The sequence below is a fragment of the Arachis ipaensis genome, chromosome B09 (genome assembly GCF_000816755.2).
Source record: "Arachis ipaensis cultivar K30076 chromosome B09, Araip1.1, whole genome shotgun sequence".
Classification (NCBI taxonomy): Eukaryota; Viridiplantae; Streptophyta; class Magnoliopsida; order Fabales; family Fabaceae; genus Arachis; species Arachis ipaensis.
In genome coordinates, this window is record NC_029793.2 from 122,140,704 (window position 1) to 122,159,131 (window position 18,428).

The 18,428-nt window shown below is 31.1% G+C and overlaps 1 protein-coding gene across 1 annotated transcript; it reads left to right on the forward strand.

The window, feature by feature from the left end:
• Positions 8,675-12,205, forward strand: LOC107619168. The gene is made up of 4 exons (XM_016321407.2): positions 8,675-9,102; positions 9,233-9,421; positions 10,624-10,854; positions 11,719-12,205. The coding sequence occupies exons 1-4, from the start codon at positions 9,078-9,080 to the stop codon at positions 11,973-11,975; spliced, it is 702 nt and encodes a 233-aa protein (XP_016176893.1). The 5' UTR covers positions 8,675-9,077; the 3' UTR covers positions 11,976-12,205.

Sequence of the window (18,428 nt, forward strand, 5' to 3'; positions counted from 1 at the left end):
AATTAATTATGATTGTAATAATTCATCACAAATTTATGTTTTGTAGAGAAAATTTATCAATCATAAAATACAGAAGACTTAACCAAAAAATTTAAAAAAATATTGATTAATCACAAAATAAAAAATTATGAATTGTGATTTAATTATGTTGTAAAATAAAAATTGGGGTTATTTAAACTTATTTTTTTACCATTAATGTTAACTTAAATTATAATAAGATGAAAAGTAAAAATTATATATAATAATTTAATTTAATTGATTATGATGGATTATCATTATTTTATTACTTTTTATTTTTTATATTAATTCAGATATTTAGTTTTTTTATTATTATTTTTTATTCTCTTATTCTATGTATTTATTCCCATAAATCTTGCTAAATTAAATAAGGTACTATATTTTTTCTTTTTATTCCTCTTTTATATACACATAAAATTTATTAAATTATTTCTCTTCTGTCTATTAATTTTTTTTCTCTTCTATTTATATTTCTTTCCTTCAATATTTTATTGGTTCTTATTTTTCTAAATTTTAATTTAATTTATGTATTTGTTCTTATTACACCTAACATTTTTTATTTATGTGTAATATACATTCTTATATATGTTATAGAAATATGATTTGATTCTATTAACTTGCCAAATTCTTTTAAAAAAAATCTAAAGCTAAAGTACAAAAATATATTTATAGATATTTTACTTTTTTTTAACTAAAAAATATAATATTTTTTGCCATATTTGTTGAAATTCTAAGTTAAATATGAATATTGATATTTGAAATAGAATAAATATATTTTAAATTTTTTGCATCTAAAAATAATATTCTATCAATGTTAAAATTATTTAAATGGATAAGTAATAGTGAATATAGAATTATTTAGGATGGATAGAACTAAGTACATATTTTTATTGAAAATATAAATTTAAAAATATTATATTCAATTCTCAATAGTCAACCTCTCATTGAACCATTATATGTTCAAAAGATTTTTGAAGAAATTAAAATATTTTAAGTATATAATTTTTTGTAAAAATTTAATTAATTCAAGATATTTATTGTTGTTGATTAAAAAAGTAAATTAAAATAACAATTTAATATTTCTATAATCTTAAAATATTATTTATTTATTTTTCTATCATTATTTATCATCCAATTATCACATTAATATAATTTAATTCAATAAAATTATTTATCATCATTTGATTGAATAAAAATTCTATTTTATCTGAAAATTTTACAATTTCTTAACCTCAAGATCATCCATGTGAAATCATTAAGAAATATAACTGAGATCGCAGAATCGCCCCTTTATTCGAGAGCATGATTGAGATAAGAGAGCTTGGCTCTTGTGGTTCTTTGATCTTCATTAACCAAAACCTTCTGTATCCTTGATAGGACTGAATCACAACTCTACCATGGAAAAAGAGCTATGGAGGCGAGTTTGATGTGTTGGAGACCAAAATCTTGAAATCATTATTTATATTTGAGTGTGACCCTCATTAAACCCTAAAACTCGAATAAAATAATATCTATGGTTTTAATCTCATTTATCCAAATCAAAAGTAATAATGAATTATTTAATTCAATATTTATGACCATAAATGAGAACATCGTTATATAAGTCATTTAATATGAAATTACTTAATTTGCGATTGTAATTAATATATGTATTGCCCATAAATATATTAAGAAATAATAATTTCCTAACAATTTTTCACTTGGACTATACATATATATTTTCCTGAGATAATCACATCTTATAAATTTTATGCGCACATCTGAATGTCATTTCTATGATTACTTTAATAATCTGGTCTATCTCATATATAAGTTATGAAATTACCATAACTTTTATCACATTAGTGTCGCAACGAAACCACGATGATTGTAAACCCCGTAAAATTAGTGAATAACTAGTCAATAAATTAAATTTAATAAAAAAATAAAAAATATGAATATTATATTAAAATAAGATAGAGCTCGTTAAAACGAGAATTTCGACACTAATTTTAAAGAATTTGGCCAAGATTGGGCCAAACGAGCCAAACCAATTAAACCGGGCCCAAATTGGGCCCGTGGGCCCAACCGGACCCATCACTTAAAGAAAGCACAGCATCCTTTCCCCTTCATTTCTGCATCCACGCTGCCATTGTTGGGAGGGGAAGAGGAGAGCTTCCAAACCCTCATTCAAACACCCCTTTTGCCATAACTTCTTCATCCGAGCTCCGATCGCCGCACCGTTTGTAACTACGCGTCCAGCGCGTCGAGCTCTACAATTCTATTGGAACAATTTCTTTCGTAAGTTACTCTAACACTCCAACCTCTCCTTTCCCCTCAATTTTCAAAAAATTATGAGTGGTGTTGAATTTCTTTACTCTTTGATGTATTAGGATCCAATTAGCTTGAGGAACACGTTCACTCTTGCTTAGACAAAACTCGGGTAAGGTGAGGAAACCATAACCCTATCTAAATTCTGAATTTGTACAATAGATATTGAGTTGGGTATATATATGTGTTGTATATTTGTATTAGGTGGTGTGTTTGTAATTGGAACTTGATATTGTGGACTAATAGAGGCCTTGGATTGGTGTCAAGTCTTGGTGATTTTGTGAATTGAGGAGCTGTGTGTGTGGCTTAAGTGTTGCTTTGGACAATAAGTAAAAGCGGCCAAGGTATGGTTTAGGTTTTGCGTGTATAATATATAATGTCATGTGAAAACTTAGGCTAGAGAACCATAGGATAAGCTGGAATGGTTATGTTTATTGAATGTTAGTGATAATGATATAGTTTGAGCTTGTGTGGTGTTCACTTGATTTTGTTGGTATTGATACAATGAATGATGATGAGATGATGGTTGGAGAATTTATGATCATGGCAATATATGTATATAGATTGATATGCTAGTTTGTGATTAAACTTGTAAAGATTGGGTTGAAATGAGATGTTATTGAGCTGAGAAAATGATAGGATTGCAAGGATTATTATGCTATTGTTAAGGGTAAGTTATATTGATGGTTATAGGTATGTTGAATTGAGTGGGAAGGAGTTTTGAAAAGAAAATGAGGTTTTGAAGCTTTTGAAAAACTTGGTTTTTGGCTGAACTTTGGCGACTCATAACTTGGCTTCCAGACTCCCAAATAGTTTCAAACTAGTTTACGCCGTGAAGTTTACGCCGTTCAAAGAACAGAGGAAAAATGTTTTAAGACGGAAAAGTTATGTGTGCCTAAAGTTCGGGATTTAAAATGGCAAAGCTGCAGTTCACACTTGGTAAAAATTTTTGGAAAATCGTGCATCCAGGCGTACGCGTGGCTGACGCGTACGCATGGCATGGGGGCTTATATGCGTATGCATAACCAGGGGATGTGCACGCGTCCTGAGCTAAACGCCTACCCATGCGTGCGCGTGGCCCACGCGTGCGCGTGGCCCCTGTTTCCTGTAAAACTGGATTTTTGTGTTTTAAACCAGATTTTAGACTTCTAAACCTCTATTTTCATCCTTTTAGTCATAAAGTATAATACTAAGCCTGGTATCTAGTTGAAGCTAGGAAATAGAGATAACTTGGGAATGAAGTAAAGGTTAAAAATGATGAATTGTATAAGAAAGAGGTGTATAAATGAACGAATTATGATGTTAAGGCTTGAATGATTGATTTTCTACATTATGAAATATATGAGGCAAGTAAGAAAATAATGTAAGAAATTGAGAATTGATAATGTTAATTAATCAAGAATATTAAAATGTATGATCAATGGGTTAAGTAAAAGTGAGAATGATGAGATGAGATATGAATTAGTATCGAGAATGAAAGCGATGATTATGAGAAATGATTGAACATTTTGAGCTTGGGGTATTGTTTTCCCATGTCAGCTTAGGGTGTTGTCTCTTCTCCCCATGTCAGCTTGGGACTCGTCCCATGGATATTATTGAGCTTGGGGGCGTTTTCTTCCCCATGTCAGCTTGGGGACTCTCCCCATGGTGTATTTTTGAGCTTGAGAACATGTCGGGATGGCTACATAACCGAAAGTTGATATCAACAGCCATAGGACAGGCATGCATCATGTGCACAATGTTTGTTTGCTTATTTGTGAACTATTTGGGAATGCCTACGTGATTATAACATGCTATTTGTTATACCTATTATCTGTATTACTTGTAAGTTACTTGTGTTTGCCTTGTTTGCTTATTTGTCTGTGTAAACTAATCGGAGATGGAGGGACGGAGGATATGGTGGAAAAGACTTAGTATTAGGGTCAGGTTTAAGCTAGGCTTAGATATTCTTAGAAGACCACTTTTTTTTGTTGCTAGTTAATAACTTAAGCCTTAAAATCTGAGTGTCGGCATTCTAGGATTGCCTCTGGCATTCCCAGGACCTTATATATTATGTGTGTGGCACCTTTACCATGCTGAGAACCTCCGGTTCTCACCCTATACTGTGTTGTTATTTTCAGATGAAGGTCGAGAGGCACCCCGGTAGGCGTCTGGATTCCTAAAGTGGAGCGGTTTCTGGGTTCTTTTGTTATGTAGCTTATGTATATATGTATTTAGCTTTCTCTCCAAGAAACTTGATTATTTTGTCCCTCATAGAGGTTAAAGGAGAGTTAGAATCTTATTTCTGTATTTTGGGTATTTTAGGATACTTGTATATGTATGTAAATATTCTCCGGCCAGCCTTGGCTTCGCAGGCCGAGTCAAAAGCTAGTTATGTTGTATTCTTGGCTCTCTACTCGCTCTTTAGCTTATTCATAACTATAATCTTTAGCTTTCTTCACACGCAAGTTATTCCGTTTCCAAAGCGTTGCGTTTTTTATTTTGCGATTTTGTATTACCCATTTTTCAAGGCTCCTAGTTTATTATATTCTTTTTGCTATTATATGTACGTATTTTATTTTAGAAGTCGTAGCGCTTCGCCACCTCTGTTTTACATCCGAGATGTAAAGTTATGTGTGGTAAGGTGTTACAATGATCGCCATACTAAAATACTCAACCACAGATCAAATTTGGATGAGAAAATTAAGAAATTACATACAAAAATGATCTCATGCATGCCTATTATAATTGGTCTAACTTGAATAAAAATTATATTTTATTCGGTGACAGACTCAGATGAAACTGCAAGGGTAACGCCCAGGCTTATAGTGAAGTGATGGGTCTATGGAAGAAGAAGAGAAGAACTTAACAAACTCACAAAGAGAGAGAGAGAGAGAGAGAGAGAGAGAGAGAGAGAGAGAGAGAGAGAGAGAGAGAGAGAGAGAGAGAGAGAGAGAGAGAGAGAGAGAGAGAGAGAGAGAGAGAGAGAGAGAGAGAGAGAGAGAGAGAGAGAGAATGGACTCGACAGGAGAAAGGTGGCGACGGGCTCAACAACGACAGTAATAGGATAAGCAGCAATAGTGATATGAGCTGTGAAGGAAAATGGGAGCTGTGAAGGGTTCAGCAATAACGATGACAGGAGCTATGAGAATTCTTGTGAAGAAGTCAAGAAGAAGACTCGGGGTGAGGATGACTGAGTTTCTCTTGCATGTCTATAGCGTATGGACTGAAGCTGTGAATCACTGAATCTGTGATGTGAGGCAAATCCTAATTCCTAAAAAGTGTTTATATACATGTATCTAGGGCGGGTATATCCTAAACCCGACCATGCCCTGTGCTGAGCAAAATCAGCCCCGACTCGAGTCAAGTTATTACCCTCCCTAACTAGGTATGGACAGGTTGGGTACCCGCATATTCGGGTACTCTTGCCAAGTCTAACCACATATTGATGCTCCATTTATTAAAAGTTTATTGCTAGCCAATGGATTGCTACACACAAGGCGAGATTCTAACTCCTAATAGTTGTTTAAGCGGACGAGTGAGATGATCACTCAACAAACCCAAATTGATTAAGACAAATACTAATTATTTTTAATATTTTAATATTAAAAATATTGAGAGTTTGATTTTAATTATAATTTTGTAAAATATTTATAATAATTATTATTATATATTTTTTATTTAATTTTTTAATAAATTTTTTTAATTTTTGTCCCCAATGTTTGGGGTAAGTTCCAAAGTTGTCTCTAACGTTTCAATCGTCCTATTTAAGTCCCTAACGTTTCAAAATTGACTCAATGTTGTCCTGCCGTTAAGGATCCGTTAACAGAATTGACGGCGGAACAAAATTGAGACGATTTTGAAACATTAGGGACTTAAATAGGACGAAAACGTTAAGGACAAAAACGATACATAAAAATAAATTTTAATTTAATTTTATCTTTCAATAATATTAATTTTTTACTATACATAGTATTCAATTATTTTTCAATTACATCTAAATAAATTACACTTAATCACATTACTTTCATTTTAAATAAATTTATTTTTTATAATTTTAAAAAATTTTGGTACATTAGAGACAAAAGGTATAATTTATCTTTATTATATATAAAAAATTTTATATATATATATATATATATATTATTTTTTTCTTTTCTGCAAGTTTATATACTAGTCATTCTACAAATATTTCATGATAACTAAAAATCTTTAAGAGTAAAATTATAAAAAAATAATTTATTTAAAATGAAAGTAATATGATTAAGTGTAAATTTACATAGATGTGATTAAAAAATGATTGAATACTATGTATAGTAAAAAATTGATATTATTGAATGATAAAATTAAAATTTATTTCTATGTATCATTTTTGTCTCCAACGTTTTGGTCCTATTTAAGTCCCTAACGTTTCAAAATCGTCTCAATTTTGTCTCGCCGTCAATTCTGTTAATGGATCCCTAACGGCAGGACAACATTGAGTCAGTTTTAAAACGTTATGGACTTAAATAAGACGATTGAAACGTTAGGGATAACTTTAGGACTTACCCAAACGTTGGGATAAAAACGATACTTTACTCAATATAACCATAACTATTAATTCTCCACATACAAGTGATTTTTCATACAAGTCATACAAGTTATTTATATTCATGCCGTTTCACGTTTTTTTTGTGCCTCTTTTTCTTCTCTTTCTTTCTCCGTGTTTCCTCTTCCTCTTCCTCTTCCTCTTCTTCTTCTTCTTCTTCTTCTTCTTCTTTCTCTGTGTCTCTTTTTCTTCTCTTCCTCCCCCTTTTTTTATTAAAATTTCTTCTCCTCTTTTCGTTTTCTCTTTCTCCTTCATCAAAATCACCAGAAAAATGAAGAAACATTATTCAAGGTACGTTTCTTGCCTTCTCTTTCTTCTTCTTCTTGCTGCACGTTCTTCTTCCTCTTCCTATTCTTCTTCTTCATTTACGTGCTTTTCTCTTTGTTTTCTTTCTTCGTTATTCTCGGTTTCCATTGTTTTTTTACATCAAGCTCTGAAATCATTTTTGAAGAAGAAGAAGCAGCAGAAGATGAGGAGAAAAAAGAGAAAGAATTCTGAATTATGCATAAGGTGTACTTCAACGAATTTTGGGTGTATTTTTGTAATCCTTTGGATGTATTGATTTCAAGAAGAAATATACTGTCTCTTCCTATATTGGGTGTATTTCTTAAATCCTTTGGGTGTATTTCTGTAACTGTTTGGATGTATTTCTGTAATCCTTTGGATGTATTTTTATAATTGTTTGGGTGTATTTTTGTAATCGTTCGGGTGTATTTCTGAAGTTCCATCATCTTCAAAACAATTTCAAAGCTTGATTTCAGAAACCATGAAAATCGAAAAAAACAAAAGGAGATCGAAGGCAAAGAGAGAACGATTTTCCATACAAATCATACAAGTCATTTATATTCACGCTTCTTCATCTTCTTCTTCTTCTTCTTCTTCTTCTTAAAAGGAAACTAAAATGAAACACGCGAAGATGGTTCAGTAACGCGCGTGTTAGGCCCAACTTGTAAGACTTGTAAACAAAAATGACTTGTATGCTATGAAGCACGGATTCTCCTATGGTGCCGGCGTATCCGTGTCGGACACGAATCCGACACCGACACTCGACGGATACTTTAAACGAGCGTATCGGTGGTGTGTCTTCTTGCGGTGCAAAATTTTGGTGAAGCTGTCACGAATCCGAACGAGTCCGATCCGATTTTGTGGTTTTATGGTCCAATTAACCGATTTTTTTATTTTAAAATATTTTAAAATTAAAACAAATCAAAATTTAAATTTAAAAAAAATTAGTATATGTTCATACTAATCTCCGACTTTTATCTAGAATGAGTGAAGATTATAAAAAAGGAGATACCAGTATGTGAGACATCAGAGTTGATGACAACAGTCCAGATCTGACGTATTTATCTTTAGATGAACCAAACATAGAAGATGTGGTATTTGCGGATGATGGACTTGGAGGAGAAGAAATTGATACATTTTCTGTTAGCGAGATGGCAAGAGTAGATTAAAATTTTTTATTTTTTTAATAATTGCATAATTTTTAGACTTTTTTATACAACTATATTTCCTCTTATATTTACAATATGTTATTTTATTAATTTAATATATTATTTAAATTTTAATTCACAAAGTATCCTAAATGTGTCGTATCCAATTTTTTATAAAAAGAACGTGTCGGCGTATCCGTGTCGTGTCGTGTGTGCTTCCTAACTTGTATGTATAGCACTCCTCTAACTAATATTATAATAATTTTAATATTTTATGGACATTTATAATTGGTTGAAAATAGGAGGTGCAAGGGAGGCGTGAGATTGAGTGAATAAAGTGACATTATTATACCCAATTGGAAAATGGACTTTGGAGAGATCCCAAATCACAACGGCAATCCCCCGCCTGTCGTAGGCGATTGCAGCATCCATGGCGGTGGGAAAGCAACGTTGACCGGACCCCCTTTCCAAATTGGATGGCCAAAGGTCAAACGATGCCAAATTCCAAATGGAACTTGGTGTCACACTGACTGGACCCCACCCCCACCACCTCCTCGGAATCACTTGATCGGAGGCCGACTCTCTCCAAAACCCCACATTTCATTCATTCATTCATTCAATTCAATTATTTTATTATTATTCCTCTTTCTTTTCTTTTTTTTTTTTCTGAATCAAACACGCATGCTTTGCTTCCGTAGCAGTTATGATCACCGTTCTTCACCCCTTCTCTGTTTAATCATCAGCAAACGATGAACTCTCCAACGAACAAAACAAGTGCGTATTCCTCATCATCACCATCATTTTTTCTTTTTATGGTTTTGTTCATATGTTTGTCTGAGATTGATGTTTCGGTTTTTCTTGTTTTTTTTTGTGTTTGGAAATTAATTTTATACTTACTATGCAGTGTATCCGAGGGTGAAAGTGAGGCACCAAGTTCATAAAAACGAGGAGGAGGATGATGATGGTGATGCACGGAACCCTAGGTTGAAGGTTTTCATTCCTTCATGCTTGCGACCTCCGTCTTCTCCTTCTCCTTATGCTTCTTGTTATGCTTCTCCTGCTTCTACTTGTCCTCCTTCTCCTTCTCCTTCAGGTTATTTTAATTCCTTGCATCTGCTTCTAATTTCTGTTCTTTTAATTTGTTTCTTTAAGTTTTTGGGAGGGTTTTTAAACTGTATATCAAAGTCTTAAGTGATTGATTACTGCTTCCAACTTCTAGGAACTAATTCTTTGATGTGAAGATGATAGCTAAGAACAGTTGGATAATTTGGTATGTTTGATTGCTTAACATAATATGCGTCAACATCTAAATTATCATTTTCAACATGAAGACATATGAGTAACAACAACCTTCTTTTAAATAGATTGAATTGTTCATAAACTTCTTTTAATTTGCTTCTTTAATTTTTTGGGAGGATTTTTAAACTGTATACGAAAGTTCTAAGTCGAGTGGTAACTACTTCCAACTTCTAGGAGCTAATTCTTTGATGCGAAGATAATAGCTAACAAGGGTTAGATGATGCGTCAGCATCTGAATTATCATTTTCAACATGAAGATACATGAGTAACCACCTTTTAAATATATTGAATTGTTCACAAACTTCTATGGGGAGACCAAGAGAATGGAGACAGAGAATGACAGAAAAATTGTGACTCTGTCTTTGTTCTCACTATCCCCAGTTTTTGGATGACATCAAATTCTGCAAATCTTGTCCAAGAATAGAGATGTTTTGTTTGTTTCTGTATATCTGTCTCTTTCTTCAAGCAAGTTTATGTCTCTGTATTTGTGCCCTGAGATAGCTACCAAACGGGGCTGAATAGATATGACCTAGGATGGGAGGTTTCTATGTTTGTGATCCGCAAATCACGCACAAAACAGAATTTGCCATCTTCTAATTTAGCTTGGAGGGTGCTGTTATCCCTGATCAAACAAATTGGCCTATTCATATGAATTTGCACTTGCAATTTGACTATGGTTATTCAGTTGGGTCAAAGATACTATTTACTTCAAAGGGAGGGGAAAAATGTTTCAAGCAATAAATCAAGGAATCACATGGATGACTTAAGATTCTTTTTTTTTTCCTGTTCCATTTTGGTGGTTTTAGCTATTCTCTATCATTTTTATGTTTGAAGAATTATATATGGAATGTTGACATTATTATTTTATCTCATTCGTTGTGTGTAAAATTTGGTCTGCACTCTGCAGTTAGTGAAGCATTTAGTGAAACTGATGTAGGGTAGGGTCTTGTCTGTTCCATTCTTCTAATATACAATCATCTTTGTCTGGTTTTATAGTAGTTCGAAAGAAAAATGTCTCCAAGCCATCATCAATGGTTAACGCACCAAAGTGCTATGTGCCACCGGTGTCTTCTCCACGAGTACAGATAAATGAAGCTCTTCAAGACTGCAGTTTATCTTCGGATTCGGGATCAACAGGACCTGAGAAGGACGACAGTATTGATGAGAACAAAATAAATACTAGGGCCTGTCGGGTTCATCGCCCTCGTGCTGTCATCTCTAGTCCTTGTAAGTCTCATGACTTTTCATCATCTTGCCATTCAGTTAATGAAGAGATGAATGCATTGGGGTTCTTTTGATTGGTCATTGAAGCTGAGCGAAGTAATTTCTGATACATGTTTGGAACATGGCTTTTTAAGATTTTTACGAGATCTGTTATAGATAATGCAAGTCATAAAGTACTTTCATGGCATTAGGAAATGGATTTTGGTGTGCTCAAAGTAAAATTTGGTAGTGCCATTGTGTGTTAGTTGTTCTATTCAATTAATCTGATAACTAAACTCTCAACAACTCCAATGAAGCCTATTCTGGCATACCACCCTCTTAAATCATTCCATTTGGAAAAAAATTTACCTACAATAGTATAAGTGCTGGTAGCTGACAATTATTGCTTTATTACTAATCACTAATTCAGTAATTCTCAACATCTATAGTGAAGCCTTTTGTGACATCCCACCTTTAAATACATTCAATTAGAAAAAAAAGGATGCATGTGGCTGCCAATTATTGCATTAAGTTTTGTCTAGAATTCTTAGAAAGATGCAAATGTGTTGTTTGAATGGAAATTTTTATGTGGTTCTGGAGTCTATTTGAAGAAATTTGAAACCAAAGCATTTCAGCCTTGTAAGATACTTTTATCATGATTGATGATTCATCTCTCTTATAAGAACCTACAATATCCTTAAAAAAGTAAAGAACTTCCACGCTTGGCAGATGGAGGAGAAGTTTTGAATAACCGTTTTAACATATATGATATATTGGAAAGTATTAAGTACCAATAATTATGATATCAGTTGGTTATAGATTCTTTATTTGGATATATGAGTGATCTCAGAATTCTGACTTCAAATCCTTGTTCATTGTTGTGTTCAGATAATGACAGGTTGATCGGGAGCAGAAACGAAACTAGCAATGGAAGTAGTTCTCCTTTGAAGAATGGTACCCCACCGCAAAATAGACATGCACACTGTAACTGTAAAGCTAAATCACATGAAGATGCTGATACTCCTCTAAACACAAGAAAACCCAAGGAGCCTGATTCTAATGGTACAATTGATCCTGTAGGGAAGAAAAAGGTCCATCAAGGCAGCATAAAATCCGAAAATGTAAGTAGGATCTGGAGATATTAGTCCCACTAGAACCTAGGATCCTGATTAATCGGATTGTTAAAAGCCAAATATGTGTTATCAAGGACAAGGATTAGGTTCTCACACAAAGAAGAAAGAGAGAAACAAAATAATATGTTTTTACTCCAGTATCTAAATTTTTAAATTTTTAACTGTTGTGGGCATGTAAATTTTTCTATGGAAGAAGAGACAATGCATGAGAGATCAAATATTTTTCTTTTTCAGTTTTATTCATATTTGAGCTTTTTGTAACATTGTTTAAGCCATAGAAATAGAAATAGAAAAAGAAAAAGAGAAAAAAAATCAGCTTTAGATATCATACTAAGTACTAACACTAGTGATTCATGCTAACTCATTTTTCGTGAGCGGTGTTGATGACATGCAAAAATAAATTTTGCTTCTTAAATGTTAAATGCATTAGATGTTTTTTCATACTCATTAAGTCTTAACCTCATTATTATTATAAGCATATAATGTAAAAAAATTGATCAAGAAAAAGAATAATATGCAGTCGATCCTTCATAGAAAGTAAGATTTATTCATTGCTTTTGAATGACTATTTATAGATAGTAATATATAATTGGACTCGTGTAAAATGATTTCACATTAGTGCATAGTTAAAAAAAATTCAAGTTCTATTTATATTATTTTCTTTCAATAATGATAATATCTTCCGGTGGCTAAGTCCATTATGCCCATTAGATCAGTAACTATTTTGCGTTAAAATAAAAATATTATAACCTTGTTAAATTTTCTAAAATTTTATTGAATTCGTTTAAATTTTTATATAAAAACATGGTAATTTTCATTAAATCATTGGATCACTAGTTTATTAGTTTTCAAATCTAAGAATATGATAATTATTTTTTAATATACAAATAAATTTTTTAAATTATTTCGATAAATAATATAATAAATTAATAATAGTAATACCAATAATGAAAACATTATTGTTTATAGGAGAAAAGTTAGAAAAAAAAATAACATAAAGAGTAGGAAACAAATAACATATTCGTTTAACAGGAAATACAATTATATTCCATTTATTATTAGCACAAGCTATTACCTAAAAAAGCTATTAATAATAACAGAAAAAAAACTATCAAAAACTATAATAATAATTAAAAAAATAGAAAAAAACTATTAAACAAATAGAGTATTTTTGCAATGATGATCAGTTTTCTTAAGATTCGATTCTAATTTTTACTTTACTTCTTTTTTCTTCTCGTATAACTTGACAAGAAAAACGTTAAGTTGTAAGAAATGCACTGAAAAAATAATCAACACAATAGAAATTTTTTCTAAAGAAAATAAAAAAATTTTAATTCCAAAAAAATTATTCCATCTTTATTTGTCAGAATCTATTTTTTTTTTAGTTTACGATAAGTTCGCCCAAGGTTTAGGGCGAATCTTAACATTTTAGACGAAGTTTGCGTAATTCCTCGGCAAATTCTACCACACTCGTCCAATTAAACACACGTTATAAAAAAAAAAAGATAATACCTTTTGTAAATAAAAATGTCATCTGCCTCCGTTGAATATTTATAATAAATTTTTTCACTTTCTACATGTGTTATAAAATGTTTATTGTACTCATCAATATTTTTTATAGTGTCATAGATATTTAAATATATTATAAAATGGAAGAATAAGGGTGAACATAGTGAAAAAAGAGGAATAAAAAAGGTTAAAAGTGCAGTGTAAAAGTGTAAAGAATTCTACAATTTATAGGACAAGTATTTGGGGCTCCCTTCAACAGTTAATTGGTCGAAAAAGGAGACATTTGGGGCTATTAAAGAAAAAGTGAGAAAAAAGATTCAGGGCTGGAAATGACACTTACTATCTACGTCAGGCAGACATGTACTAATTAAGACAGTCGGGGAGGTCATTCCTATTTACACATTCTCTTGCTTCAGGCATCCAGATACTTTAATTTGCGAAATTCACAGTATTCTCACCCAATTTTGGTGGGAGCAAAAAGGAACAGAAAGAAAGATGGCGTGGATTAGTTGGGACACCATGTCTAGACCAAAGAAGGAGGGTGGCCTTGGTTTTAAAGACCTGGGAGCTCAGAACCTAGCGCTACTCGCTAAACAATGCTGGAAACTAGCTACGCAACCTCAATCATTATTATCCAAAATTTTCAAAGGCAAGTACTACCGTTACAGCAATTTCAAGAGAGCAGAGATAGAAAACCAACCTTCTTGGGGCAGGAGAAGCCTTTTGGAGGGCCGCAAAGTTCTAGAAAAAGGCATGTTGGAAGGTGGGCAACAGGAACAGCATTCGCATTTTTCAGGATCCGTGGGTAGCTACGTCCTAACCTTTCCTTGTCACACACAGCTCAGTCATCAGCAATCAGATTATGGAAGTAGCATGGGTGAATGAATTAATCATGCCTAGCAAACAATGGAACCTGGAATTAATCAATAGTATTTTCTCCTCAGACATGGCTAATCGTATTTTGCTAACAAAAATTGAGGAAGGTGATGATCATTTATTTTGGGTCAGAACCAAAAGCGAAAAATATGAAGTCAACTCAGGATACCAAATTGCCTACCTGTTCTAGCACTCTCCAATTGATTACTGTCCCAATTTGATGTAACACAAAGACACATGGTTGGAGCTCTAGAAAATGCCCCTACTCCTAAAAATCAAGCTTTTCCTCTGGCGATGTTTGCATGAGAAGCTCCCGGTCCTAGAGAACCTTCACCGACGTATCCAAACAATTTCTCCTCTCTGTAGGCGCTGCAATCTCAGCTCAGAAACCATTAGTCACTGTTTATTCTTCTGCCAAAAATTGAAGGAGGTCTGGGCTAGAAGCTCATTACCTGGGCTGGTTTGTGGAGATGGGTCCTTCTCCTTTTGGCGGACGTGGTCGGAGAGTGTAGGCAAGCTCAAGAGGCGGAGAAGCAACAACCATGACTTTCTGATGCTGGTGATTATGTGTTGGCAAACCTGGAAATCAAGAAATCGGCTCATCTTTGAAAATGATATTCAAGGAATAGAACAAATTATTACTTCAACTAGCAACCTTCTTCAAGACATGCAAGGCCACATACCTTAATTTTCTGTTGGAGTGCTTCATCTTCTTTTCTTAAGCTTTTTGGTGTTTTAGCTCGTTAACGAGCTTTTGGAAGATCTCCAATTCATGTATTGCTGTCCTAGTGATGGACAATGTCTATTTTATCCAGTTGAATAAAATATTTTATCTTGAAAAAAAAAATCTACAATATATGTTAATGGTCAATAATACACATAAAATGTAAAAAAAAAATTACTATAAATATTTGATGGAGGTAGATGACATTTTTATTTATAAAACGTATTATCTTTTTATTTATAATGTGTGTTTAATTCGACGGATATAGTAAAATATGCCAAGGGATTAGACAAACTTTGTCTATAATGCTAAAGTTTGTCCAAAGCTTAAACAAAATTATGTAAACCAAAAACAATTAAATTCTAAAAAATAAAGATAGAATATTTTTCTTTTAAATTAAAATTTTTTTATTTTATTTCAAAAAAAATTTCGAAAATTCAAATCTCAATCACATTAACCTTCCACTAAAAATTTTCTCACTAAAAAATGAGACTAGTGAAAGGCAAAATTGTTAGAAAGCATCACATTCAATTTCCTTTTGTTATCATATAAGCTAGCCTTGATATGACTTTGTTCGTCTTCTTCTTCAATAATTTAAAAGGGCTGCAAACGGATCAACAAGAAGAACGTTAAGTTATAAAAAATTAAGAGATGAATAAATGCATTGAAAACATGAATGAACATAATAGAATGTCTAAAATTCAAATTTCCATTCTGATTTACAAGTAACATTTTTTTAAAAAGCAATGTTACTTTATTAGTAAATATTTTTTTATCAATATTTAGCTATTAATAATTTATACTCATATTTATAAATATTTTGCACACAAAAAATATATAAATTATACTTATATTTACTAAAATTTTACACACATAAATCAATACAATTTACACTTATATTTTTCAAAATTTATACACATAAATTAATAAATTTATTTGTTAAAAATAATTTAACGTTTATGCTTACCAAAAGATAGCCAAGAGCACTAAAAATTACTAACCCTAAGAATTTTTCTCTTTTTAATATAACTTTAATTGCATGTATCAAAAATAAATAATACAACATCCAAACCTAGTTATGTCACCATATACGAGCATTAAATTACTTCTTTCTTTTTTATTTAATTGTTTGCTTGAAAGAAATTAAGAAAACCATATTTATTATTTATAAAAAATCATTCTTAAATTCAAAAAGCAAGAAATTATGCAATTCAAACCTGAATATAGTTTTATTCCGCTTCTATCACTTCTTCTAGCAACTGATGTCAACATGAACATTTTAATTATTGATAAAACAAAATTTGCATTATGAGAAATAAATTGAGGAGCTTCAAAATAAAATAAAATAAATAATAAAATATAATAAAAAAGCTATGAATTAAGAAGATTTGGTAGCATCAAATGGTTGGAATTTTTTTTAAGAAAAAACTCACATGAGCTCATATCTTAGTGATATTTTGAGTCTGTCACAAATTGTTTTCTGAAGGATTTCTTTCACATCTTTTATATTTTCTTTTTTTTACCATTTTTGTCATTTTTATTTATGCAATTTATTCTTTCAACAAGTTTAAATTCAGCCATTTATATTTAAAGTTTGTTTCTCATTCTCTTTTATTTACTTGGCAACAAATTTATATTTTAGGCAAGTTTATTTAATTTTGAAGTATTTCAATTTTATTTTGATTTTTAGTTCCTCATTTAAAGAAAAGTATATATAAAAAAAATCTTTACTTCTTCTTCATGACAAAAATGGAAGATTTTAGTGCATAAAAAGAATTGGTAATCACAAAAAAGTAGATTTTACTCCCATAAAATAGATATTGAATTAATCAAGATTTATTAAAAATCTGCAGAGCGGTTAGAATTTAAATTAATCTATCTATCTACTTAATATACTAAAATTGAATTTTTTTTCCAACTAATGGAAGTGAGATGTCACTTTCTCATAAATTCATTTTCCTTCCAAAATAAATGTACTATTCTCTCTTCTAAATTTATCTTATAAATTTTTTTTATTATAATTATATTATAATTAGTATTTAATAAATAATATATAATTATATTAATTTAGAAAAATATCTTTATTATAATTATATAAAATTAATATTTAATATATTATTAAATTAATTATCAATCGAGAATATTTTGAATCATTTTAATTATATTAATTTTAATTATATTGATACAATTCTAATTCTTATTCATTATGCAATAATTTTATTAGTGGCAAGTTGTTACCTTAATAGTGACCTTAATAATGATGATGATGATGATGATGATGATGATGTTTAAAATCAAAATATATTTTTTTTGTCCCTAAAGTCTTGGGTCAAAATCAAAATCGTCCCCGACCTTTTTTTCGTATTAAAATCATCTTCAACGTTACAAAACGTTATAAAATCATCCTTTTGTCCATAAACAACATTTTAGAATGTGGGTAAAGTTAGTTTTCTTGGGAGGAGCTCGATTTTTTATTGAAGAATTATTTACACGGAGCTTTGTAGGTCAGATTCAAGTTTCATCCCCTCCATGCTTTCTACGTCTGCCCGAAAATCTTTAAAATGGAGCACATAATGAGATTGAATTCCCTCAATTTAAGTTCCGTTTTGATAAATTTGTATCAAACTCGGAGATGCAATTTCAACGTTTGGTAATATATTTAAATTTTCTTATTTTAAACTTTTCGTTATTAAAATAATTTTATAACATATTATAATTTTTTTATAGAAATTATCAGCCTTCTTTTTCATTAATGCAATGCCATTGAGGGGAATAAGGGTCAGTTTAGTTTCTCGGTGTGGCAATTCTACACCTTGTCGCATTGCATAGATAGCGGATGATGAAGCTTATTTAACAAGGGGATGGTCTGAATTTGTACGAATTCTAAATGTTTGAACTTATGATGTTGTTTCAGTTGGTTGTCGTTACGAGAATGACTCTAATCTATACGTGTCTAAGGACTAGAATAGATTAAATATTATTTAAGTAATTTAGTTTTAAATTATATTAGTATTTGATTAAATTAGTTTTAGAGAAATTTAAATTGTTGTCTCAATTTATATATTATGACTATTTTTCTTGGATATGTTATTTTTAAATGTTTTAATATAAAAAATTTTTTTTCTGATTTTTAAGTTTATTTTCTTCCTTGGATATATGTATCACCTTTTTTTTCTCTTTTTGTATTTCAGATTAGTAATGCAATTATTAATAAAAGTGTAATTTAAAAAAAAAAGAAAAAAACCTAAAATATCACTATTTAAAGGAAAAAGAAAAGGTACATGAAAGAAAGGAAAACAAAAAATTAAAATTATTCTATTAAAAAAATTGTATACAATTTGTGTATGAATGGAGTC